The sequence below is a fragment of the Dama dama genome, chromosome 5 (genome assembly GCF_033118175.1).
Source record: "Dama dama isolate Ldn47 chromosome 5, ASM3311817v1, whole genome shotgun sequence".
Lineage (NCBI taxonomy): Eukaryota > Metazoa > Chordata > Mammalia > Artiodactyla > Cervidae > Dama > Dama dama.
Window position 1 is genome coordinate 14807893 of NC_083685.1, and position 24404 is coordinate 14832296.

The window sequence follows — 24404 nt, forward strand, 5'->3', positions numbered from 1 at the left end:
TGTCAGTCTTAATACAAATGATCCCTCTGCTGGCTTCTTGGAAGGTGTCTGCAGAACAGCCCAGGACACCCGCTGTCCACAAGTACTGGGTGGTGACCTGCAAACCCAGCCTTGTAGAATGACTGTCTGGACCCACAGTCTGGTGCCTCACCACCTCAGCTTTAAAAACCGTAGGGTGTACCCTTACCCTGCACAGAGGAATAATACCTGTTGTTGTTGGATTTTTTTTAATGAAAGCAAAAAATAATCACTGTTCCCTGAAGAGTCTTTGCAGCCAAGTCTCAGTCCAGCACACATCTTTTTTTTTTTTTTTTTTTAGCCCTTCTAGAAGCTTCTGAAAATAGTAGCTTATCCTGGAGAAAAAAAAACACATCAGACCTTCAGTCAGTGAGATGCTGGTGCATTTCATTTAAATGACCCCGCTCCCTCCCCCAACATCCCTGGCTTATAAATCACCCTTGACCAGAACTTAGCCGTTTCTTGGCTCTTTAATCCATAAAACCTAAGCCCTGAAATCCCCTTGGGGTGTGGGGGAGGCTGTGGACTGAACTCCCAGGATACTTTCTGTGGGGGTGGAAGAGACAGCAAACAAGCCGCATGTGAGGTCAGCTTTCTACCTCGTAACCAGCAAGCCACTCAGTGGCATCAGCACCCACCTCCTCCCTCCCAGACCCCAAGGTTTGCTCCAAAACACCTCTGGATATTCATCCCCACGTAGAGAAAGAGAAAAGACTCTCAAGTGGCACTTTTGTGACTGATCCCTTTTAAAAAAGAATCTGAAACAGCAAAATACATCTCTCTCGTTCCCTGGCCTCACGGGTCTGGCAACAGAACACCATGGCAGCACCAGCAAGAACACACTTAGCACCAGCAAGATTTAAGTGAAGCACCAGAGACACCAGATTGGTCGGGGGGGAAAAAATGCCTTTTGTCTTGATGTGACAGCGGGACTAGCCATCTATCTAGGTAGACAGAGAGAGGCTAGGATTTGTGAAGACAGAAATGGAAGTATTCCCGGGCTCTGCCTCTACGACATTGGCCCCAGGTCCTCCTCACTTATTTTTTTTTTGTTTTGCCTTTTGCCATTTCACCTCTTCCTCCACCAGCATCCCTTCCCAGGCAGTTGGTCGCCTCCGAGGCTAACTCCCACTAGTCTTTGCAAATTTTCTAGGTACACAGTAAGCATCTCTCTTCCAGTGCCCCCAGACATGACAGAGCATCAGAGTTCACATCGGAAGGTGCAGAAAAGGGAGGGGACCACGTCCTCGACAAGGCATGCACTGAATAGTAATATTCATATTTTCTTTTTTTTATATATAGAAAGCTGTATGTAAATAGCATTGGGGTGTCTTGTTTCTGCAGCTGGACATCCAGAGGGCTTCCCCAGTCCCGTTCCTCGTTGCTACTATTGCTCCAGGCGCTGTATTTATTCTCCACTTCCTTCTCGAAGTGCCAACTGTGGCCTTTCAAGCTCTGGGCTCCCCCTTGGGAAAACAGGAACCAGCTTTCTCCAGGACACAGGGTTTTCACCAACCTGCAGAAATAAAGATTCGTATTTCAGTCAGTAGGCACGTGCAGACAGCGGCTGGGGATGATGTCAGCGCCTTGGACTGCTGCACAGCCAGCCCTGAGTGTCAGGGAGGGGGATGGGTGGCAGCGGCTAGATACCAAAGCTCCGATTTGGGAGGAAAGGTTCCCCCAAAGGTGGTCCTGGTGCTGCCCCTCCCCACAAAGCCCTGTCCACATAGCAGCCTTCTCTAAACATGCATTTGTGAGTGCATACACACACACACACACACACACACACCTGTCTCTGCTTTCAGACCTAGATGGGTTTACATAGGCATCTTCTGTGATTAAAAAAGAATGTAAAGACACTACTTTTTTGCTCCTCCATGTCAGGAAACAGGACCTTCATCTATTCATTTCATAGATCCATCTTCAAGGCAGACTTGTAGGACAGACTCTGCTTTCATCCATCCGTCCATCCACCCACCCATCCATCCATTCCTTCACTGATGAACATGCCAAGCACGACCTAAGGTGTTAAACATCGACTGATACAGTTCTTACCCTTCAGGGGCTCAGAGGCCAACAAAGGGAAGATGGGATAAAATCAATCATGACAGCGTCATGGCAAGAGCCTGCAATCTGGGTAAGCGTGGGGTATGAGGGACCAGAGGAGAGGTAGCTTGTGAGGGAGGAGGAGGAGTCTGAGAAAAGTCCTCAGAGAAAGAGCAAACAGACCCCTGCTGAGTACTGAATGATACCAGTGAATTAGCCAAGTTAAGGTAAGGTATTCTGGGCAGGGCTGAAAAAATAGTACAAACCCAAGAGGGTGGAAGCTATACATCCACAGAAAAACTTGTACACAAATGTCCAGCGCAACATTATCTATTAATGACCCCAAAGTGGAAACAATGCAAATGCCCATCACCTGATGAGTGCATAAATAAAGTGGGGTATTTCCATACAGTGGGATGTTATTTGGCCACGAAGAGGAAAGAAGCATGGATACATGCTACAGCACAGATCAACCTGGAAGACATGATGCTAATGAAAGAAGCCAGACACAAAAGGGACAAATATTGTATGATTCCATGTATAGGAAATGTCTAGAATAAGAAAATCTATAGAAACAAAAAGCAGATTCATGGTCACCCAGGGCTGGCAGGAAATGTAAACAGTTGCAGGGGTAAATGCTAATGGGCCCAGGGCTTCTGCTGGGGAAATAAAAATGCTCTAAATTTGACTGGGGGATGGCCACACAGTTCTGGAAATATAATAAACATCACTGATATGTGCACTTTATTTTTTAAAAGATTGCTGTGTGTCTGTGTTAGTTGCTGTCATGTCTAATTCTTTGCAACCCCACAGACTGTAGCCCGCCAGACTCCTCTGTCTGTGGGGTTCTTGCAGGCAAGAATACTGGAGTGGGTTGCCATTCCCTTCTCCAAGGAATCTTCCCAACCCAGGAAGCCACCAGATAACCAGGTTATCATCTGAGCCACCAGATTGCTAGTTTATTTTTAATATGTATTCATTTATATATTTATTTAGCTGTGCCAGATCTTAGTTGCAGCATGCAGGATCTAGTTCCCTGACCAGGGATTGAACTCAGGGCCCTCTGCATTGGCAGTATGGAGTCTCAGCCACTGGACCACCAGGGAAGTCCCAACTTGTGCACTTTAAAAGGCTATAAGGAGGGGGAGAGGGAGTAGGGAAGGGGGAGGGGGCTGAAGGGAGGGATGAGGAGGAGGAAGGGAAAAGAAACAGGACCCAGAGGAATGACGTGGCATGACAAGGGTGGGGAGCATGATGAGGCTCAAGTGAAGACTGGGCCACAGGGCCATGGGAGAGATGAGGCTGGAGAATTAGCAGAGGAGACGAAAACGGTTCACACGTTCCTCTACAGCAGGTGGTAGGGAAACTGCCTTGTGCCTGTTACAAACCACGTGGGGTAGGAGAAAGATCACTTGATGACCTTCGGGTAGGCAGCAGTCTGGGATTTTGACCTGTCCGAACTGCACCAACAAGCTCACTTGGGCTTGTGGCCTCCTGCGGGGTCTAGTTCTCAGAAGCCAGTCATGGGGCCACAAATAGGGCCACAGATTGGCCAGAGCACCTGCCAGGAAGCTCTCTACTATAGCTCCAGGGTCCGCTCCAGGCTCCGGTCCCTGTCCTCACCTTTAGGCCAGCCTGCCAGGGAGGGGTGGAGGGTGTGGTGGTGGAGATGGGACTGCAGGCACCTCACTGATTTCCTAAACCCTGCCCACATGTTGCCGTCGAACCTTTACTAAACTCTCCTCTGATAAATCAGTTTGGGGGTGCTCACTGCCTCTTATTTGGACCCTGGCCAAAACATACAACTGTGTGAAAGAGGGGAGTCACAATCATGTGGACCCCACAAGCTATTCGAATGACCAAAAAGTTGGTTCGGGTTTTTCCATGAACTTTTTGGCCAACCCAATGCATCCGCATCAGAGGGTCACAAAGATCTTAACCAGTAACTTCAAACCTTTTGCTTTTGACAGGCTCAGGCGGAAGGAGAAGATCCCTGCAGCCCGCCAACCACCACCCCAACCCCATTCCCCTCCTGTCTCATCAGGGCACAAGTGCCTAAGGCGTTCTGAGTAGCCGCTGTGTTTTCATGGAATACAGATTCAGAGTCACTGTCAACTGAGAAACACGCTTGATTTAGTTCATGGAAACCAGCTTCTGTAACTCCTAAAAATCTTACTTTGTTGGTGCCTAGTCATACTGATCTATAGAGCCAAAGTCAGTGGAACCCTGCAATATTAGCCTAAGGCAATTATGCTGCCTTAAATACCAGTACAAAAAAGGAAGGACAGGGGGACTTCCCTGGTGGTCCAGCGGCTAGGACGCCACACGCTCAATGCAGGGAGCCTGGGTTCAAACCCCGGTCAGGGAACTAGATCCCACATGCTGCAACTAAGACCTGGAACAGTCAAATAAAAAAATAAGTATTTTTTAAAAAAAGAAAGTAAAGAGAGAATGCACCTACCGTGTGCTATCAAGTGTGCTGACTTTGTACTAATAAGCATTGTTCCCTGCTCTAGAAAAAGCTGTTTCTGCCCTCAACTGGCCTCCAGTCTTACTGGGGAAGACATGAAATACCAGCAGTCAGGACTGCAAAAGACCATTGTCTGCAGGTGTGTGTAGAGCCTAGAAATCGGGATGCGGTTTTATCACCAGGAAAGTTTCAGAGAGGAAGCAGGATTTCACCTGGGTCTTGAAAATACACGGGGAGGTTTTTTTCCCTATATTTGGAAGAAGGGAAGATGGTTTAGGTGGGGAAGAGGCTGAGCAAGGCTTGAGGACCGTGACAGGTATGGCTCAAACAGGAGACCCTGATGAGCAGGGAACTGCATCAGAGAGTTGTGACAACTGAGATTGTGCTGATACTTGAATTGAGTAGAGATGATGAAGGGGAAAAAGGTGGCATCAGGCAAGAATCGGTATTGTTTTCTTGCAAAACTAGAACCAGCAACTGATTTTCACTTTTCCTACCTATAAATCATTGAGCCAATAATGAGTCTTTCTAAGGCTCTCCCAGGGCTGCTAAATGGACAAATTCCTATACCAGTTGGCATCCTGATTACAGGTTGGTGTCCACAGTGAAGGACGAACATCAGAAGCACCTCTCTGCACTGCATGAAAAAACCAGTGGACATATCACCACGTCCCACAATCAGTGGGTGGGCCTGTGCGTACACTTCTAGGGGATTTTAAATTGGACACCCTACCCTAGCCCACAGAAGTAGTCACATAAGTGTACTTAAGGATGTCCCCTCCAGCTTTATTTGTAACAAATTCGCAATTTATTACAAATCTCGAATTTGGAAACAACCCATGTGTTTATTTTTATTTATTATTTTTGGCTGCACTGGGTCTTCATTGCTGTACACAAGCTTTCTCTAATTGTGGCAAGTGGGCTTCTCATTGAGGTGGCTTCTCTTATTGCAGCACACAGGCTTAATTGTGCCCAGGCATGTGGGATCTTAGTTCCCGGTCCAGGGATCAAACCAGCGTCCCCTGCATCGGCAGGCAGATTCTTAACCACCAGACCATCAGGGAAGTCCCCTGTGTGTTCACTGACAGGAGACTGGATTAACAAGCCTCATGTAAATTAGAAAGAAGTAAATCTACATTAGATAGAAAGAGGAGGAGAAATATCATATGACATTCCTTATATGTGGAATGTAAAAAGAAATGATACAAATGAATTTACAAAACAGAAATAGACTCAGTGACTTAGAGAAAGAACTTATGGTTGCCAGGAGATAGGGGAAAGATGGAGGGAAGGTATAGTTAGGGAGTTTGGGGTGGCTATGTACACACTGCTATATTTAAAATGGATAACCAACAAGGACCCCGCTCAATGTTACGTGGCAGCCTGGATGAGAGGGGATTTGGGGGAGAATGGATACATGTATACGTATGGCTGAGTCCTTTCAGTGTTCACCTGAAATTATCACAACATTGTTAACTGGCCATACCCCAATACAAAATAAAAAAAATTTTAATGTATTGAGACAGAAAGTTGGCTATGATTTTTAATTGACAAGAGCAAATAGCCCAGGTCTTTTTTTTTCTTTCTTTTAATCAATATGTGTATTTGTGTATGTGTATACATAGACATTTATACCTATCTATGTATCCATATAAAAAGTATTGCAGAAAGGCAAAATAGTTTAATGGTTAAGGGCCCAGACTCTGGAGCTTGACACCGGAGTTGGAATCCTGATTCAAACACTTAAAAGCTGTGTGACTTTGGGCCAGTTATTTACCACTCTGGGCCTCAGTTTCCCTATATGGAAAAGGAGTGGGGCAGTATGTTGAATCTCACTGTGTTGATGTAAGGACTGAAAGCACCGACCCATCTGTTATTAGGGTAAAAGAACACTACAGTACTCTATATGCTGTACTTCCATATTGTTTGTTATTTTTCTTTTGTTTTGCAAGGAGCAAGGAGTCATTATATTAATTTAAAAACATAAAGTCCACCGCCTGCTATGAACCACTTGTCCTGCCCCTGGGATATGCTTCCTCAAACTTGGCTCATAAAGCATTTTCTGAAACGCTGACTCACAAGCAAAGCTCACAACTGGGGAGATTCATGGAACTTCTGTTTTTCAATGGCCCTGATTCCCCTTTGCCCCAACAGAGTGGAGGGGCGGAGTTGGGGTGGAGGTGGGGACAGGAAGCCTGGAAACCCCACCTGCCTGGGCTGAGGCATGGCAGGTGGGGAGCTGTGAATCCCGCTGAAGCGTTAGATGGGACAGAAGTCTCACTCCCTTTCCCCTACATCAGAGAAGAGTTAGGACTTCTGGCTTCCCTCCTAAGGGGTCCCAATTTTAAATTAAAAAAAAAAAAAACTTTTTTGTTCTCGCTGTTTGCATATGTGGTAAGTTAGAAGTTCCAAACAGCCAAGAAGGATATAGAAATAAAAAGAAAGTCGCCTTCACTCCACCCCCGAGCCACCCAGGACACCTGTGCATGTACACACCAAGTCTCTCCCTTGACCCTTCGTGTTTCCTCAGGGCCCAGCAGCGTGCCCGGCACACAGTAGGTGCTCAGTTCAACCTGTCAAGTGACAGTGGCTAACTGAGCACTTGAATAATGGTGGTAACTTCCCAGCTTTTCCATCTTTGGGGATTTTTTTTTTTAATCTTTAAAATTGATTTTTACTGGAGTATAGTTGATTTGCAATGTTGTGTTAGTTTCTGCTGTACTGCAAAGTAAATCAGTTATTATTGTTGTTCATTCATTAAGTCATGTCTGACTCTTTGTGATCCCCATGGACCATAGCACACCAGGCTTTCCTGTCTTTCCCTGTCTCCTGGAGCTTGCTCAACCTCATGTCCATTGAGTTGGTGATGCTCTCCAACCATCTCATCCTCTGTTGCCCCCTTCTCCTCCTGTCCTCAATCTTTTCCAGTGTCAGGGTCTTTTCCAGTGAGTCAGCTCTTCGCCTCAGTTCAGTTCAGCCGCTCAGTTGTGTCGGACTCTTTGTGACCCCATGAATCACAGCACGCCAGGCCTCCCTGTCCATCACCAACTCCCGGAACTTACTCAAACTCATGCCCACAGAGTCGGTGATGCCATCCAACCATCTCATCCTCTGTCGTTCCTTTCTCCTCCTGCCCCCAATCCCTCCCAGCATCAGGGTCTTTTCCAATGAGTCAACTCTTCTCATGAGGTGGCCAAAGTACTGGAGTTTCAGCTTCAGCATCAGTCCTTCCAATGAACACCCAGGACTGATCTTTAGGATGGACTGGTTGGATCTCTTTGCCGTCCAAGGGACCTCTCAAGAGTCTTCTCCAACACCACAATTCAAAAGCATCAATTCTTCAGCACTCAGTCTTCTTTACGGTCCAACTCTCACATCCATACATGACTCCTGGAAAAACCATGATGGTGGTGGTTTAGTTGCTAAGTCGTGTCCAGCTCTTGGGATCCCGTGGACTGTAGCCTGCCAGGCTCCTCTGTCCATGGGATTCTCCATAGCTTTGACTATATGGACCTTTGTCAGCAAAGTGATGTTTTGCGGTGATGCTCTGCTTTTTAATCAGTTATACATGTACATATATCCACGTTTTTTTAAAACCTATTCCCATATGAGTCACTACAGAGCACTGAGTAGAGTTCCCTGTGCTTTATAGTCGTCCTTATTACCCACTCTTTCATCTTTGGTTTCAACAAGTTGATTTTGACCATGGGGTTCAAATGGTACCAGTGGTAGGCCCTAATGTCTAAGAATCATGGGTACAAAGTTCTTCAAGTGGAATGCTCCTAGAGGCAAGATGCTCTGGCCCATGTTATCATTTAAATCTCCACCTGTGTAGCTCATACTGGCCAGTTTGGAACGCCGGGCTCTGAGGAGACGGTGGTTGAGGGGACTAAAGAGCAGGAGGCTAGGTTCAGGGTGTACGAGACAGGAAGCAGCCGTTTATCTGGCAGCTCCTGGAAGGAGTGTTTGCTTCTCTCTGCCTATCTGTCTGTTGCCCCTGTTATCTGTGAATAGTTATCAGTTCTACCAAGGAATAGTGTTTTTTAATTAATTACTGTATTTATTTTTCGCCTATGCTGGGTCTTCGTTGCCGTGCGGGATTTTCTCTCGTTGCGGTGAGCGGGGGCTGTTCTTCGTTGTGGGGCCCGGGCTGCTCACGGCGGCAGCTCCGCTTACCGCAGAGCACAGGCTCTAGGGCCCGGGCTTAGTAGCTGTGGTTCTCGGGCTTAGCTGCCCCTCGGCGTATGGAATCTTCCTGGACCAGGGATCTGAAGCTGTGTCTCCTGCACTGGCAGGCGGATTCTTAAGCACTGGACCACCAGGGAAGTCCAGTGAATAGTTACTGATCACATAAAGTCTGTGGAGAGAGCCCAGAGAACTCAAAGCTCCACCCACTATGAAGTTCTGGCAGGTGGGCCTTGAACGCCAAATTCAGTCGATGTCCACAAATTCAGTCCCTCCACAGAAGCTGGGGAGGTGGGGAGTGGCACAGCACAGAAGTGACATCAGATCAAATGGGCAGATCCTTCTTACAGCGATCCCACCATGCGTATCATCACCTTATCACACATTCGATTTTTCACCCAACAACTTCACCTCTAGGACCTTCACTTTTTTTTTTTTTTACAAAGTTGTTCAAACAAGAATGTTCACCAAACCTCATTTATGAACTATCAGAAAATGGCAACAGTGTAAATATCCCTGGGGAAATGACCAAATAAGGAAATCGTGGTCCATCCAAGCAACAGAACACCATGCAGCCATAAAAAGAGATGATGAAAACCTCTGTTGACATGGGAACATCTCAGCAACCTATTTTTTTTATTAGGGAAAAAGCAGATGACAAATGGCAGGACCAGAATGATCTCATTTATTTAAAATAGGATGCATGTGTGGGTGTGACTATGCATCAAGGGACCTCTGACGGGGTGGTCTCCGAAATCAGGCGTTGTCAATTTAAACACATCAGATCCAGTGCAGGAGGGGCCACAGTCATTGGAGAGTTTGTGTCCCATCTAAAGAGGTTTCTGATGCTCATCTGCAGCCTTTCGCTGCCACATGGAACTCGATGTTGTCAGATCTTTCCATTTTTTTCAAGAAAAACTGAAAATGTGGGCTTCTATACGAAAGTGCCTGGTTTGTAAGTGTTGGGGAGAAAGCATGTAAGTCAAATAAAACTCAACAGCAGGCCAGTTTCAGCCAGTAAACCACCAGGTTTCGATCTCTGCCTAGACACGAAGGTAGTCTTAGACAAGGACAGCTGGCGTGTAAGCCCACCTCCTTTTAACCCTCAGAAGCTCTCTGAGCCTCAGCTTCATCGTCTATAAGGTGAGGAGTTGGGTTTGGTGGTTTCCAAAGTCCTGTCTAGCTCTGGCTAGGCTTCTGGAACAGTGATCTCTTAGGGTCCTAGATCTTTTGAGACTCAGATCAGAGCTATGATTTCTCTCTGAAGTGGGGGAGAGGAATAAAGGAGTATGACTCAGCCAATTGTATGTCTTGTTTCTGGTGGAGGGTCCCAAATTTACTAGGCCTCTCCCCAACTTATTCACTCATTTACTCATCCATCCATTCATTCAGTAGTTAGTAAATGCTTGCTCTGTACCAGTCACCATGCCAGGCGCTGGGATAAGTGATGAATTGGGGTCCCCTGGGGACCCCAGGGCTAGTGTCCCCCAGGACAGTAGTGGAGTCCTGTCCCCTAGGACAGTTGAGGAGTGGTGGTCTGGAGGTTCCCCCTGCCCTGGTGCAGTGACTTAAGAAGTCTATTGGTGATCCACAGGGTTGAGGAGGCAGGATTGACAACTGCTTTGTGCAGAAGGCTCAGAGAAGTCCCTTGAGAGTTCCCACCAGGGACTTCCCTGATGGTCCAGTGATTAAGAATCTGCCTTGCAATGCAAAGGACATGGGTTCGATGCCTAGTCAGGGAACTAAGATCCCACATGCCACACAGCAACTCAACCTGTGTGCTACAACTACTGAGCCCTTGCACCGCAAATAGAGAATCCGTGTGCTGTAATGAAAGATCCCCCATGACACAAGGAAGATCCCACATGCCACAGCTCAGACCCAACACAGCCACATAATAAATAAATATTAAAAAAAAAAAAAAAAAAAGAGTTCCCACCATACACTAATATGAGGCCATGGACTGAAATTTACACCAAACGAGAACACATATCCTGCACTATCATTTACCACTTTCCACCATTTTCTGAACATCAGTGGCACACCTTATATGCTCAGAAGGTACAGAGGCAATGCCTACAGTCACACGAGTGGGAAATGGCAGATCAGGATCTGACCTGAGAGTCAGCCTGACTTGAAAGTTCATGTCACTTTCCACCAAGCTGTCCTATGTCAGCAAAAAATCTGGGTGCGTTAGATAAACAGTTACCAGCAGTTCAATTTTCTGAATCAAGAGTGAGGCTCCAAGATGCACTAACAGACTAAAACATTTTCAATCTGGGCTGTCTTTGAAAATGGTGCGTGCTGATTGCTAAATTGCTTTAGTTGTGTCCAACTCTCTGCGACCCAATGGACTGTAGCCCACCAAGCTCCTCTGTCCATGGGGATTCTCCAGGCAAGAATACTGGAGTGGATTGCCATACCCTCCTCCAGGGGATCTTCCCAACCCAGGGGTCGAACCCATGTCTCTTATGTCTCCTGCACTGGCAGGCGGGTTCTTTATCACTACTGCCATCTCGGAAACCTATTAAAATAGTGCCTCTTCTTAAATCTATCTCATGGCCCCTGGCAAATTCCCACCCTCAGAGAACCCCTCCAAGATCACTTTGTCTAAGATTCCCCGCCATCATATGTTAGCATCCTGCAGTATTTATTAAGTACCATGTGCCAAATCCAAGAATCTCAGATGAACATCATGCCACAAGTACAGCCAGGCAGGCAGAGAAGTCCTTCAAACTCAGTGACACTGCTCTGACTTGGAGCCCCGCCCTGAAGTTGGGATGGGCATGCCAGCGGTCACTGCACTTACGCACTCCAACAACGGCTAGAGGTGTGGTCTACGGAGAATATTCCGTAAAAACACAACACAGACTCAGCTGAGGATGGCAACAGCCAGCTCCAGAGTCAAGCGATAACCACATTATGGATAGTGGCTGGTGACATAAATGAGAAATGGGAACAAACGGCAGAGTTTATCTAGAACCCACAAGATTTTATACCCTTTAGACACCCTTTATAATAAAAGAATGTTTACATACACTTTTAAGACCAAAGTTCCACCTGTGGGCCTTCTTAAGAAAATCTCTGTGAGGTACCTGAAGAGTGATACCCAAGGACATTCTGTATCACAACTGGAAACAATCCAAACCTCCAATAATAGCCGAGTGAGAAGGCAGATGATGGAAGAGCCAAATAGAGAAATCCTAAGTAACCTCTAAGAAGTGTGTCACGGAAAATGCTATAAAACATGCAGAACTGTCCACGATATAATGACAAAGTCAGATTACAGAAAATGCATTTACAGGAATTCCACTTGTTAAACTACCTCTCAGTGGGTTTTTTTTTCAGCCATGCCATGTAGCGTGGGGGATCCTAGTTCCCAGACCAGGGATCCAAGCTATGCCCCTTGCAGTGGAAGCGTGGGGTCGTGACAACTGGCCGGCCAGGAAAGTCCCCTCAGTGCATTTTTTTTTAAATGGAAAAAAAAAAAATCTATCAAAATGTTAACAATGGGTAGTGAGATAAAAACAATCAACTAAAATGTTATTTTATTCAATATTTTCCAAATATTTGATAATAAGCTTGTAATATTTTTCTTAATCAAGAAATAAGCCATTTTTTTTTTCTAAAAAAGGAATATTACATAAAGTTTCCCAGAGCTATTTAATTCCATCTTGCCCAAATCCATGGCCTGTGGAGCAAAAGCTTAGAGATGGCAACACTGTGGAGTAGTCAATTTTCCGTCCACAGGGCAGGTAAAGGAGCCTTCTCTTTTCCTGGGTGTACAGGACTACTGGAAGGTCACGTCTCACTGACCTAAAACAGAGATCCCCACCCAAAAGCAGGGCACCAGTTTAGGGCAAGAAGGAGGGAAGGAAGACAATACGGAATTGAATGGTGAAATTTCTTAGGTGATGGAAATCCAGCCTGTATCCACAACCTTCTAAGGGCACTGAGGGTTGGGCATCAGAGAGCTGGTACAGGGACCAGAATCTCTCAGACCTTAAACAACCTAAATATTCATCAACAGAGGAATGGATAAAGAAGATGTGGTTTATATATGTATATATATATATATACACACATACATATATATACATACACACACATGTATATGTATACATATACATACATACATGTGTGTATATGTATATATAAACACAAGGGAATATTACTCAACCTTAAAAAGGAAAGAAACTGGGTCATTGGTAGAGACATGGATTGACCTAGAGACTGTCCTATAGCATGAAGTAAGTCAGAAAGAGAAAAACAAACATCATATATTAATGGGTAAATGAGGAGTCTGAGAAAATTAGCATAGACCATCTTATTTACAAGGCAGAAATAGAAACACAGATGTAGAGAACAACTGTATAGATATCCAAGGGGAAAGGGCAGACTGGGATGAATTGGACGACCGGGGTTGACATATACACGCTATTGATGTCTGTGTGTGGGCTCAGTTGCTCAGTTGTGTCTGACTCTTTGCAATCCCATGGACTGCAGCCCACCAGGCTCCTCTGCTCATGGGATTTCCCAGGTAAGAATACTGGAGTGTGTCGCCACTTCCTTCTCCAGAGGATCTTCCCGACACAGGGATCAAACCCGAGTCTCCTACGCTGGAAGGCAGATTCTTTACCACTGAGCAACCAGGGAAGGCCAGTTCTCTTTCTTGCATGACATCGAATCCGCCGCTTATAAAGCAGCTCTTCCTGTGCTGTCGGCACTTGTGACTCCCTTTATAGCAAAACTCACCCTCTCTACCATGGCCTGATCTAGCCCCTGCCCGCCATCTGACCTCCTCTCCCCCTGGTTCATGTGGTCTTAGCCCACTGCTCCTTTTTCTCTTCCTCAGACATACAGTGCAAAGTGTCACCTCCCCAGAACATCTTTCTTCCAGACACCCACATGGCTGGCTCCTTCTCATCACTCAAGTCACTGACCCCTAGGTTTCTCCTTGAGTGGCCATCACCATCCATTGCAGGTAGGAATGCACCAGGCTCCCTAGTGCTCCCTCTATGACAGGCATACCTCAGAGTATTCACGGTTGTTTTTGTTTTTTACAAATGGAAGGTTTGTGGCATCCCCGCGTTGAGCAAGTCTATTGATGCAATTTTTCCAACAGTATTTGCTCACTTCATGTCTCTGTGTCACATTTGGGTAATTCCTGCAATATTTCAAACTCTTTCATCATTATTATATTTGTTACGGGTGATCTGTAATCCGTGATCTTTGATGTGATTATTTAAAAAAGATTACAACTTCTAGAAGGCTCAAATGATGGTCAGCAGCATTTTTTAGTAATAAAGTATTTCTTTAATTGAGGTGTGTACATTGTTTTTAAAGATATAATCCTACTGCATACTTAATAGACTACAGTATAATGTAAATGTAACTCTTATATGCACTGGGAAACCAAAAAAATTCATGACTTGCCTTATTGCAGTGGTCTGGAACCAAACCACAGGATCTCCAAGGCCTGCCTGTATATTATCTTTGTGTGTTACCTTCAGAGCCTGCAGCACTTTCTGAAATTCTGTGTTTAGACTGCATAATCCAAAGATGGCCACAGTATCTTCTCTCCCATTTGCTATTCTAGAACCTTGCCACCCATGGGGTGGGATCTAATTCCACTCTCCCCTAAATCTCGGCCGACTTGTGACTTGCTTTTGACCAAAGTGATTTCTTTCTTTCTTTTTAAAATATTTATTTGGCTGCGTAGGGTCTTAGTTGAGGCATGTGGGATCTAGTTGCCTGACCAGGGATGGAATCCGGGCCCCAGGCACTGGGAGTGAGGAATGTTAGCCACTGGACCACCAGGGAAGTCCTTTGACCAAAGTGATTTCTGAAGCTGGGTCAAAAAAGACAAAGCAGCTTCCCCTTGGCCCTCTGAGACGTCTGCCTTTGGAGTTCTAAGACACCAGGTCAGAATCCATCTACCATGAGGCTGCCATGCTGTGGGTAAGCCCAGGTCACAGGAGGAGACTGAGTATAAATGCTCTGATTGGCAGTCCCAGCCCACACCCAGCTTCAACAGCCAGACCTTGATATAAATGAAGATCCCACTCCCATGACTCCAGTCCCCCAGTCAGCCTGGAACAGAGATGAGTCACCCCTGCTATGCCTTGTTTGGATTTCTAACCCTTAGAATGTTTGAGCCTAATCAAATAGTTGTGGGTTTTTTTTTTTAATGTTTATTTAAATATTTAATATTTAAACACTTATTTAAACATAATATTTAAATATCTATTTAAATATATAACAGTTTAGAATATTTATTTAAAGATTTATTTGGCTGCGTTGGGTCATAGTTGCAGAACACGGGATCTTAATTGCATTGTGTGGGCTCTTTCATTGTGGCACGTGGACTCTCTAGTTGGGGCGCTCAGGTTTAGTTGCTCCAGCATGTGGGATCTTCCCAGACCAGGGATTGAACCTGCATCCCAGGCCTTGTATGGCAAATTCTTAACCACTGGACCACCTGGGAAGGCCCTCAAATAGTTGTTTTAAGCAACTAAGTTTTGGAATCATTGGTTACACAGCAGTTGTAACCAGAACAATCTTTAGTGATTTATCATCTATACTCTTCCCCTAAAATGTAGGCTCCATGAGAGGTGGGGGCTTCTAATGTCTTGGTCTGTGTCCATCATGCCCTGCACACAGCAGGAACTCAAGAATTAATAGGTGAATGAGTGGAAGAAGCTGAATTTGGGAAACAGTAATACTCATCTGACACAGTTTTTGAATGACTCATGTACTGTATTCATCATAGTTATTTTGTATCTACTATGCCACAAGCAAGTTGCCATGAACTGGGGACACTGTGGGGCAGCTGGTCGCTCCGGTGAAATCCTACCACACAGAGTGATGACCAGAAGGGAAACCGAAGCCCTCACTATTCTGCATCCTCCCTACTCCCAACATAGGTCTCAAAAGCTGACGTTTCAAAAACCAGAGGTGCGGGTGCCAAATCCACCCAGCCCACATTTGGGGGTGAATTTAATTATCCCCAGGTGTGGCCATGTTTACATCCACAGCTCAGTCACTTGTGCCCTGGCCTCTCAGCAGGCAAGTGAGTGATTCCAGACAGGGACCATGTGGCAGGAGGGCTGCCACAGTCCCGCACATCTGGCCCCTTCCTAGGGGGTGGGGGTGGTCCTTCCCAACAGCTGTCTCCCTCCCTTCTGTTCCCTCCTTTCCCTCTTCCCTGCTGAGGCTTTCAAGCTCTAAAAGTCATTCTGGCAGGGGTGCAGCAGTCTGGGAGGGAGGCCTGAAGGATGCGCCTCCAGGTTTAACCACTTAATCCCCAAAGTACCTGCCAAGAACCAGTTAGCATGTCTGGCGGGCAGGCCAAACCGTCATTAATTCATTAAAGCCGGCTCCTGCTGGCCCATTATCTTCCTTGCCACTGACCACGTCGCCTCTTGGGCGCGCAGAGTCCCCCTTTCTCCACTTCTCCTTAGTCCTAAGGCAAGGTTTTGCCCACCCCTAGCCCCCTCCCCCTGCCAGAATCCTCCTCCTTCTCTTCCCCTCCCCTCCGCCTCCCAAGGCACACACTTCTCCCTCGCACGCCTCCGCCAGCCAGCTCTTACCATAAAGCATCTTTTGTTCCCTCTCCTGTATCTTTCGAGCAGTGACTGGTTAAAACACACCCATTCTCCTCCGGGCCTCCCCAGCCTCCAGGGAGTCTCCCCCCTACTCCCCTGAGGCTCTCTCAGAAAGGGAATCTCTCTAGTGCAGGAATTTGAGGCTCACCACCGCCTCTGCTTTCTGCTCAGTATCTTCTCATCCCCTGCACCCCTCAAATCACCTGAAGGGTGGCTGGGTGAAGGCCCCCAAAGACAGACCCTCCAATGTCAGCTCTGACTTTGCCCTTGATCCTTTGGGACGACTCAGGTGGACTTTCTCTGCCTCAGTTTCCCCTTTGAAACAATAAGAATGGCTTTAACCATTTCATAGCATCCTCTAAGGATTGAACTAAGTGTCAGGCACTGCATTGGGCACTTGAAATGGATGGCCTCCTATCGACCTCCCAGCAATCCTGACGAAGATACAGCTGAGGTTTACAGATAAAGGCTCAGAGAGGTTATGGTTCTTACCCAAGGTCACACTGCCAGAAAGTTCTTGGGCTGGGACTTAAATCCAGTTTCATCTGATTCCTAAACCCATGCTCTTCATCAATATACTATCTGGGCCCATGTGGCCCTGATTCCCCAAAATGGCAAGTAGGAATAGTGTGGAACCACCAGCAAGGACAATGGCAAAATGTTGTCTACTTTCAGGAAGAAAGGTATTAAATGCACAATCAAAGTGAAACACAGGTATTAAATGCACAATCCCTTCTTGATGCACAAGGCGCTGTTTTAGAGCTTTCTGTATATGACCTCATTTTACCCTCTTGACAACACCTATGCATTTAAGTACTGTTATTGTCCCCACATTACATATGGGAAAACTGAGTCTTGGAGGAGAGGTTGACTCTGTTTGTTTAATGATGACTTCTGAGAAAAGTATTGCTGGCTCACAGCAGAGGCTCCAGACCGCTTTGTTGAAACTGCCCTGGTACCTATAGCTAAGCTTGCCTTTAACGCCTACGAGAATGGTCTGCCGTAGATGGCGGATTCAGGCCATCCTGAAACCCCTAAGGTACCCTGTGAGCATTTCCATTTCTCCTCCAGGGTAGGAAATGTGGAGAGGACCACACAGAGAACTCAAAAAACTGACTTTCCCCAGGGGATTTCCTATCACTTCTTCCTAACGTACCAGAGGTTAACCAAAGATGGGTTTCCCCCAGTTAAGCCAAGAGCACAAGAAAGGCTCGAGTGGTGGATAGCAGGGAGAGAAGCCAAGTCCTTGGTACGGGAGCCAAGCCTGGAAGACCCAGCGCAGCGAACCCCGGGATGGTAGTGGTATACACTCTACCATTCATTCTATAGGCGATCTGAGAGGGTGCCGGGCATCCTAGGGTCGGGGCACCCAAGGAGGAAGGACCCTAGGGGGTTGTGACTGCTGGGGTCTCCCGGCAGGGACACACAGGCGGGAGGTGGCCTGGAGTCGGGACGCAGCACGAGACTCTGCGGCAGAAATACAGTGAGGAGGGGGAAATAAACTCAGCGGCGACGAAGCTTAGCCGACGCCGCCCCAGCGAAACTCCTCCCAAACTCCTCCTCGTCCCCCTTCCGGGTGGCGTGGGTCCTCCCGCGCGCCCGAACCCAGAGCGGCGCGCTCCGTTCGCCCCGCGCGCCCTCGCGTAGGTCTCGGGGCACCTCCCCGGCGGCAGTCTTCTCCTGAGGACCCCGGGAGCATCCCCCGGCCCCCGGCAATGTCAGGCTCTGGCTGCGCGCTCTCCGTCCCGGGGGGTGGGACGCCCAGCATCCCGCACCGTCCTGTCCTGAGAAGGCAGCGCTTCTCGAACCTCGCCTGGACCCCAAGACTGGAGGAAGCGATGTCCTAACCCTCCTCCCCATTTCCACTGGGTTCCTCTCGCTTCACATCCACGTTCCCACTGTCTTGTTCTCCAGGAAGTCTCTTTTTCTCCAGTTTCTTCGACTTTCTTTCCTTGTCTCGCCGCCGTTTTATTGGTGGGTTTCTTTCTTTTTTTTTTTTTTTTGGTCTCTGCCTCCTCTCCCACCTTCTTTCCGCCTTTCCCTAAATTACACACTTTGGGCTTAGCGTCTCTTTCTTGGCTTCTTTTTCTGCCCCGCCTCCCCGTGCCCCATCCAAAATTTTTTTCCTGCTCCCAGGATCCGGCAGCCCCCGCCCGGCCCCCTGCAGCCGAGGGGAGCCCCCTGTCTCTTTCCCGAGAGGGAGAAGCGGATGGGACCTCCGGGAGCCGGGCAGAGGGCGCCCCGAAGCGCGCACCTCTCTTCGCCAGCGCCGGGGCTGCGCCGGCCCACGCGACATCTGTCGCCCGCGCTCCCGGCTCACACCCTGCGCACCCCCGCAGCTCCCCGGGCGTTGCCACCCCCCACGCTCCGGCTGCCGCCTCTCCCTGCAGGCGCCGCGCCAGCTTCCCAGGGTGTTGGCGCACCGCGGGGCTCGGCCGCGACCCGAGCGCTCGGCGTCTGCGGGCCGTGACTTCGGGGCTGGCTTTCTCACTTTCCGGCCCGAGACCCACCCGTGGTGGGCTCAGCCTGATTCTCTCCACCCCCATTCTCTGCAGCTCTCCTCTCGATTCCAGAACCTGAAAAGACAGTCCTGACCCGCCGTCTCCCCGCAAGTGCCTAGAACAGTGCCCGGCGCTCAGCGTGTGCTCAGTAATTCCCCAACCCAAGGACTTAGCGCACAGTAGACGCTCAGTACCCTTCTTCTACTGGTACCAAACATGCTAGGCGCTCACTACTTATTACCCACCCCCATCACCATCCAGTGCCTAGCATACGGCAGGCTCTCAAACATCCCCTCCAACAACAAGGCCTAGCAACCAGAAAGAGCTCAGTGAATGCTCTTTCGTTAAGGCCTTCCCTTGGAGTTTCCCTAAGAGCCTCAGATTCCCGTTCATTTGGGGACATCGCCTTCATCTCAACTCCCTCCGTTTGGTGAAGAGGAGGCCGAGCTCCTTGAATGGGACACCTCACTGGAGAAGGAGAGAAGTTGGCAGAGCGGAGGAAAAGTGCAAAGTTTTAGGGAGAAAGACGGAGCCAGCCTGAAACCTGGAGGGGGAGGAAGTCGCGAGATGCGCTCCGGGCACCGAAGGATGGGCTACAGAAACTGGAGAAGGGGCATTGAAGGAGAACAGGGTTTGGGGCGGAGGTGATGGAGACGGTGGCTCTTAGGAATGGCAGGCCGCAGGAAGAGGACTGAGGACTCGTCTTGAAAGCGCGATGGATGAGGATTCTTTGGCGTGGCTTGTAACTCTGTTCTCTGAGCAAGCACACTTTTCTACTTGCAGTGTGTTTCCTTGAAGGGTTGGTGGGACTTACGGAGGCTAAAGTCCTCCCAAAGCACCCCCCCGCCCCCGATGGAAGGAGTGGCAGGATGCGCTTAAGGGGAGTTGGAGACAAGGGGCTAGAAACGGTGGGCCTGGTACGTGGAAGGAGAGATGGGGACTGTCTAAGAAGGGGAAGAAGATCCCTGAGAGAGAATGAAGCAGAGAAGAAGCCGCAAACTTGCGGCTCTCCGGCTCCCAAACAAGCCTCACGTCTCCAGTCCCCAGCCGCCGCGCCCTGGCACTAGCTCGCGTACCTGTTGCTCGCTCCGGCTGGGTCTCGGCTCCGGCCCCACCAAGAAGCCCCGCGTTCCTACAAGGTCCGCCTGCCGAGCAGCCAGGCCGCCAGCGCCGCCACCTGCGCGGCCGCGCACAGCCAGGGCCAGTAGGTAGGGAGCGCGCCGGGCGCCGGCGCCCTCCGGCTCCGCGCGCGGCGCCGCCACATGGTGCGCTGGTGCAGGTCGTCGCCGAGCGCCTTGAGCCGGGCGGCCGTGAGCTGCGCGGCGGACGAGCGCAGACCCAGGCGGCCGGCGCTGCAGGCGCACACGGCCGGGGGGCCGCGACCGCGGTGCAGGGGGCACGGGCACATGACCGCTCGCCTCGCTCCCTCCCCGCGTCCGGTCGCCCCTCGCCTCCTCTCCCTCCGGCCTCTGCGCCTGCCTCCGCCGCGCTCCAGTCGCCGGGGGCCTCCCCTGGACACCAAGTTTCTCCTTGTGTTGTGCGTTTGTTGTGCTGACGGCGCTATTATTAATTAAAGTGTCACATGGTGGAGGGGGGCGGGGAGGGCGCGGGGAGGGGGGTTACATCATCCGGCCCCGAGGGTGGGGGGGGGGGGCTGCAGGCAGAAGAAGCCGAGAGGTAACTTTTAACCCTAACGGCGCCGGCCGCGAGGGGACGCGCGGGTTGGGAGAGGAGGAGCGCGGGGCGCTGGGACGCCTGAAAGCACCGCTGGGGTCTCGGGCTGGAGGGGTCGCAGGAGACCCTCAAGGAAGCACGGCGCGCCGGGGGAGGTTTTCTCCTTCTCTTTTTCCCGGATTAAGCTCCGATTCCGATTTGGCGGTGGGAACAGGCTTGTTTGCCGCTTTGGATGAAGCTGATGTCGAATTAGGCTGCGTTTAAAAAAAAAAAAAAAAATGTTCCGAAGCTGTTGTTTTGTATGGGAGAGGTGGGTCGGTTCAGAATCTCCTCAGAGGGTCAGATCCAACCCAGCTTGCCTACTTTGGGGTCTGACTCCGCACCTGTAGGCTGCGGATACAAACACAGCCGACACACACCCCCACCCCCATCAGAGTTAAGCCGCGGGGACCCTAAAGCGCCCCCAGCTCCGCTGGAAACCTTAATGGAGGAGTGGGGAGGGCTGGGGGTTGGCCTTTAGCCTTGGCAGTTTGCAGCGCACCGCGTCTCCACCCGAGAAAGACCCTCACTAGGGGTTTTCCAGAAGGAAACTTATTTTCGTGTGTTTCTTTTGTCAGCATTACTTTCCAGCTCGGGGTTAGTCTGTAGCAGTGATCTCCATTTAATGCGCAATAGAGACTAAGGGGTTGGGGACGGGCGGTGGCGCCGCAGACTTCAGCTTCTTTTTTTCCCCTTTTTTTCCCCAATCCTGAAGTTGCCCCTGTGTCCCTCCAGACTGGATCTGTGTCTGCTGGTGAGGGTACACATGGGCGAGAGGGCCCTTGGGGGTTTCTTTGGGGGAGAATGAGACCCTCACCTACCTTGAATCCACGGGGATTCAGAAAACTGGGGGAGCTCCAAGCTGGCCTTCTAGGTCCTGATGAGGCAGCTGCATCGTCTTCTCCGCAGGAGCAGTGTTGCTAAGGCCTGACAAGTCCTTCGGTCACTTGAACAAGATTCTTCAGGACTGTGAACTTAGGTTGGGTCTGGGTTTATCATGGAGAGATATCCCCTTGGCCTGGAGCGTGGTCAGGGCTCAGCCCCCAGCTCTGCTGGGTGACCTTGGTGCCTCTTTAGGTCCCTGCTGCGTCTCTGGTGGTTCAGATGGTGAAGAGTCTGCCTGCACTGCAGAAGACTTGGGTTCCATCCCTGGGTCAGGAAGATTCCCCTGGAGAAGGGAGTGGCTACACACTCCAGTATTCTTGCTTGAAAAAATCGCATAGACATAGGAGCCTGGCGGTCTACAGTCCATGTGGTTGCAAAGAACCGGACACAACTGAGCTCATCTTTGGATCCACTGGGCCCCAATTCTCCTACCCTTAATATTGGTCAACACTTATTGAGTGCCTTCTGTTGTAGGTTACTGGGCCCCTGTCTACACTGCCTAAAGTGAGTTTCCCAATTCTAGGGTGGTAAGATTGTGCTATTACTATCCTTTTTTATAGATGAGGAAACTGAGGCACAGGGAGGTAAAGGCTCTTGCCAGGAGATCACAGAGTTAGTGAGGAATAAACCTGGATCTAAATGAGGACAGTCTGCTGCAGGCTCCAAGCTCTTAACCATGGTTTTATACTGCCCCCTGTAATCTGGGAATAATAATACCTCCCTCCCAGGATTGGGGCAGAGATTAAATGAGAGAAATGTGTGCCAAGCACCTGGCAGGCAGCGGGCCCTGGATAAACCTTGGTTCCTTTTGCTTCTGGCCAGAACCACTTCCCCATTCTCCCGGGACTCACCTCCTTAATCCCCGCTAGACTTTGCAGAGGGGACCGGATCCGTTGCCCAATGTAGTGTTCCAAGAATGAAGATACAGTGTCTATTTAAAAAGCCCTTTGGATTTAAATTGAACAATTCCCTCCTCCTCCCCCTGTTTAATCTGCACGCTTTTAACGGCTCACTTCATGGACATTAATTTTAATGGGACGATTATTACCCTGTTTGGAAGCGTGCCCCTCGAAATGCTGGGCTTGTGAGGTGGCGCTGGGTCGAGTCCCAGCAGCTTGGATGTTTTCTGTAGTATAGAGAGTGCAGTCTTGGCCATGGGGACTGTGGACGTGTTGTCCAGCAGAGGGGGTGATGGAAAAGAGGGGGAAAAGGGAAGAGGTCCTTCTCTCCCCCAACACTCTGAAAGTGACAGTCAGTCCCTAACTGTCTCACTTTTGAGTGGGCCCATCATTCACTTACTGGGGAGCTTGGCCTTGAGATGTGGCTTTTTGGAGCCTGGGAATAATAATAGTACCTACCTTACAGGATTCAATAAGATCATACCCAGAAGCCCTGAGTACGGTGCCCAGCACACTGTGAGCACTTAATAAATGTTGGCTAATGTTGCTATTTTAAGGTAAATCATGTATTTGTCAAAAAGTGTGCTTTGAAGAAGGTTGGTGGGCCCACACCTTCAAATATTTTGGGTTGGCAAAAAAGTTCATTTGGGTTTTCTGGTGATGAAAAACCCTAATGAACTTTTTGGTAAACCCAGTATCTACGGGTCCCCTATTGTGAATTGGCGGTTTGGTCACTAATGATGAGTATTATCTAGAAAGAGCAAAGTCTTTGGGAGATTGACAGGTAACACTCTCCTAACACTTTAGTAAAAATGAGTTTTTGATGTTAACGTTTAATTTAGTAAACACATGGTACATACCCTGTGCCAGACACTGTTCTAAGTGCCTTAGATGTATTAACCAATTTAATGACCCTATGTAATAAGATAGGCTTCATTGGTGGCTCAGATGGTAAAGAATCTGCCTGCAAAGCAGGAGACCTGGGTTCGATCCCTGGGTCTGGAAGATCCCCTGGTGAATGGAATGGCTGCCCAGTTCAGTATGCTTGCCCGGAGAATCCCATGGGCAGAGGAGCCTGGCAGGCTATAGTCCATGAGGTCACAAGGAGTCGGAGATACGATTCTTAGTCCTTTATTATGGATGAGCACACTGAGGAGGAGCATTTAATTTGTCCAAGGTCAAAACGCTGTCTGGCCCAGAGTTAATACTCTTTAGCATTATGTCACCACTGGGGACTTGGGAAGAGGGAGCGAAGGAGAGAGGTTGTAATGGGCTGAACTATGTCCCCTTAAAATTCCTGTGTGGAAGTCCTAAGCCCCAGTACCTTGGAATATGGCTGTATTTGGAAACTGGGTCTTTTTATTTATTTATTTTGGCCACGTCACACGTGGGATCTTAGTTCCCCAATTAGGGATCTAACCCACGCCCCCTGCATTGGAAGAAAAGTCTTCACCATTGGACAGCCAGAGAAGACCCAGAAACAAGGTCTTTAAGTTAAAATGAGGTCATTAGAGCAGACTCCCAACCATTATGACTGGTCTCCTTATAAGAAGAGGGTACAAGAAGGAGGTCATCTGAAAGTCAAGGAGAGAGGCCTCAGAAGAAACCCGCCATGCTGACAGCTTGATCTTGGTCCAGAACTATGAGAAAATAACTTTCTGATGTTTAAGCCCCCCAAGTCTGTAGCACCCTGTTAGGGCAGCCCTAATACAGAAGGAGTGTGTGTTGGGGGTGGGGGGACATGTCCTCAAAGGAAAGCTAGGAGAATATATTCACCAGACTGCCCCCACTTTTACTGCTGGCCACATGCTTAGACATTTTTCTAGGACTGTTCATGTGTTTCCTTCTTCCTCCTTCATGTCCTGTTGGAAACATATAAGGGAGAAGTTGTTTTAGTGGATTATTTTGAGAAATAGTTTGTGAAATCCAGTTGACACATTTATTCAGAGAAAACTTTACCTACCAATTGCCAGGATGCATAGCTTCTCTCTCATAAATGATAGATTTTTCTAGCCCATGAAGACTTCCTATAGTACACAGGTACTCAAAACTGGGTTCAGTGGGACTTCCCTGGTGGTCC

The 24404-nt window shown here is 48.8% G+C and overlaps 2 protein-coding genes across 2 annotated transcripts; one reads left to right on the forward strand and one right to left on the reverse strand.

Annotated features, from left to right (window-relative positions):
• Window positions 1-1353: 1353 nt before the first annotated feature.
• On the reverse strand, window positions 1354-20235 carry HRK (harakiri, BCL2 interacting protein). The gene is made up of 2 exons (XM_061140844.1): window positions 19904-20235; window positions 1354-1534 (listed from the first exon to the last, which is right to left on the reverse strand). The coding sequence occupies exon 1, from the start codon at window positions 20233-20235 to the stop codon at window positions 19960-19962; it is 276 nt and encodes a 91-aa protein (XP_060996827.1). The 3' UTR covers window positions 1354-1534; window positions 19904-19959.
• Window positions 17333-18796, forward strand: LOC133055504 (atherin-like). The gene is made up of 3 exons (XM_061140695.1): window positions 17333-17365; window positions 17746-17969; window positions 18463-18796. The coding sequence occupies exons 1-3, from the start codon at window positions 17333-17335 to the stop codon at window positions 18794-18796; spliced, it is 591 nt and encodes a 196-aa protein (XP_060996678.1).
• Window positions 20236-24404: the final 4169 nt, after the last annotated feature.

Bases quoted from the DNA above. Each gene is read 5' to 3' on its own strand.
- LOC133055504 (XM_061140695.1), top strand. From the start codon at position 17,333: ATGGCGGATTCAGGCCATCCTGAAACCCCTAAG. The intron at 17,366-17,745 runs GTACCCTGTGAG...GTCTCCCGGCAG, and splicing joins GCCATCCTGAAACCCCTAAG to GGACACACAGGCGGGAGGTG. The intron at 17,970-18,462 runs GTAGGTCTCGGG...TCCTGCTCCCAG, and splicing joins TTCGCCCCGCGCGCCCTCGC to GATCCGGCAGCCCCCGCCCG.
- HRK (XM_061140844.1), bottom strand. From the start codon at position 20,235: ATGTGCCCGTGCCCCCTGCACCGCGGTCGCGGCCCCCCGGCCGTGTGC.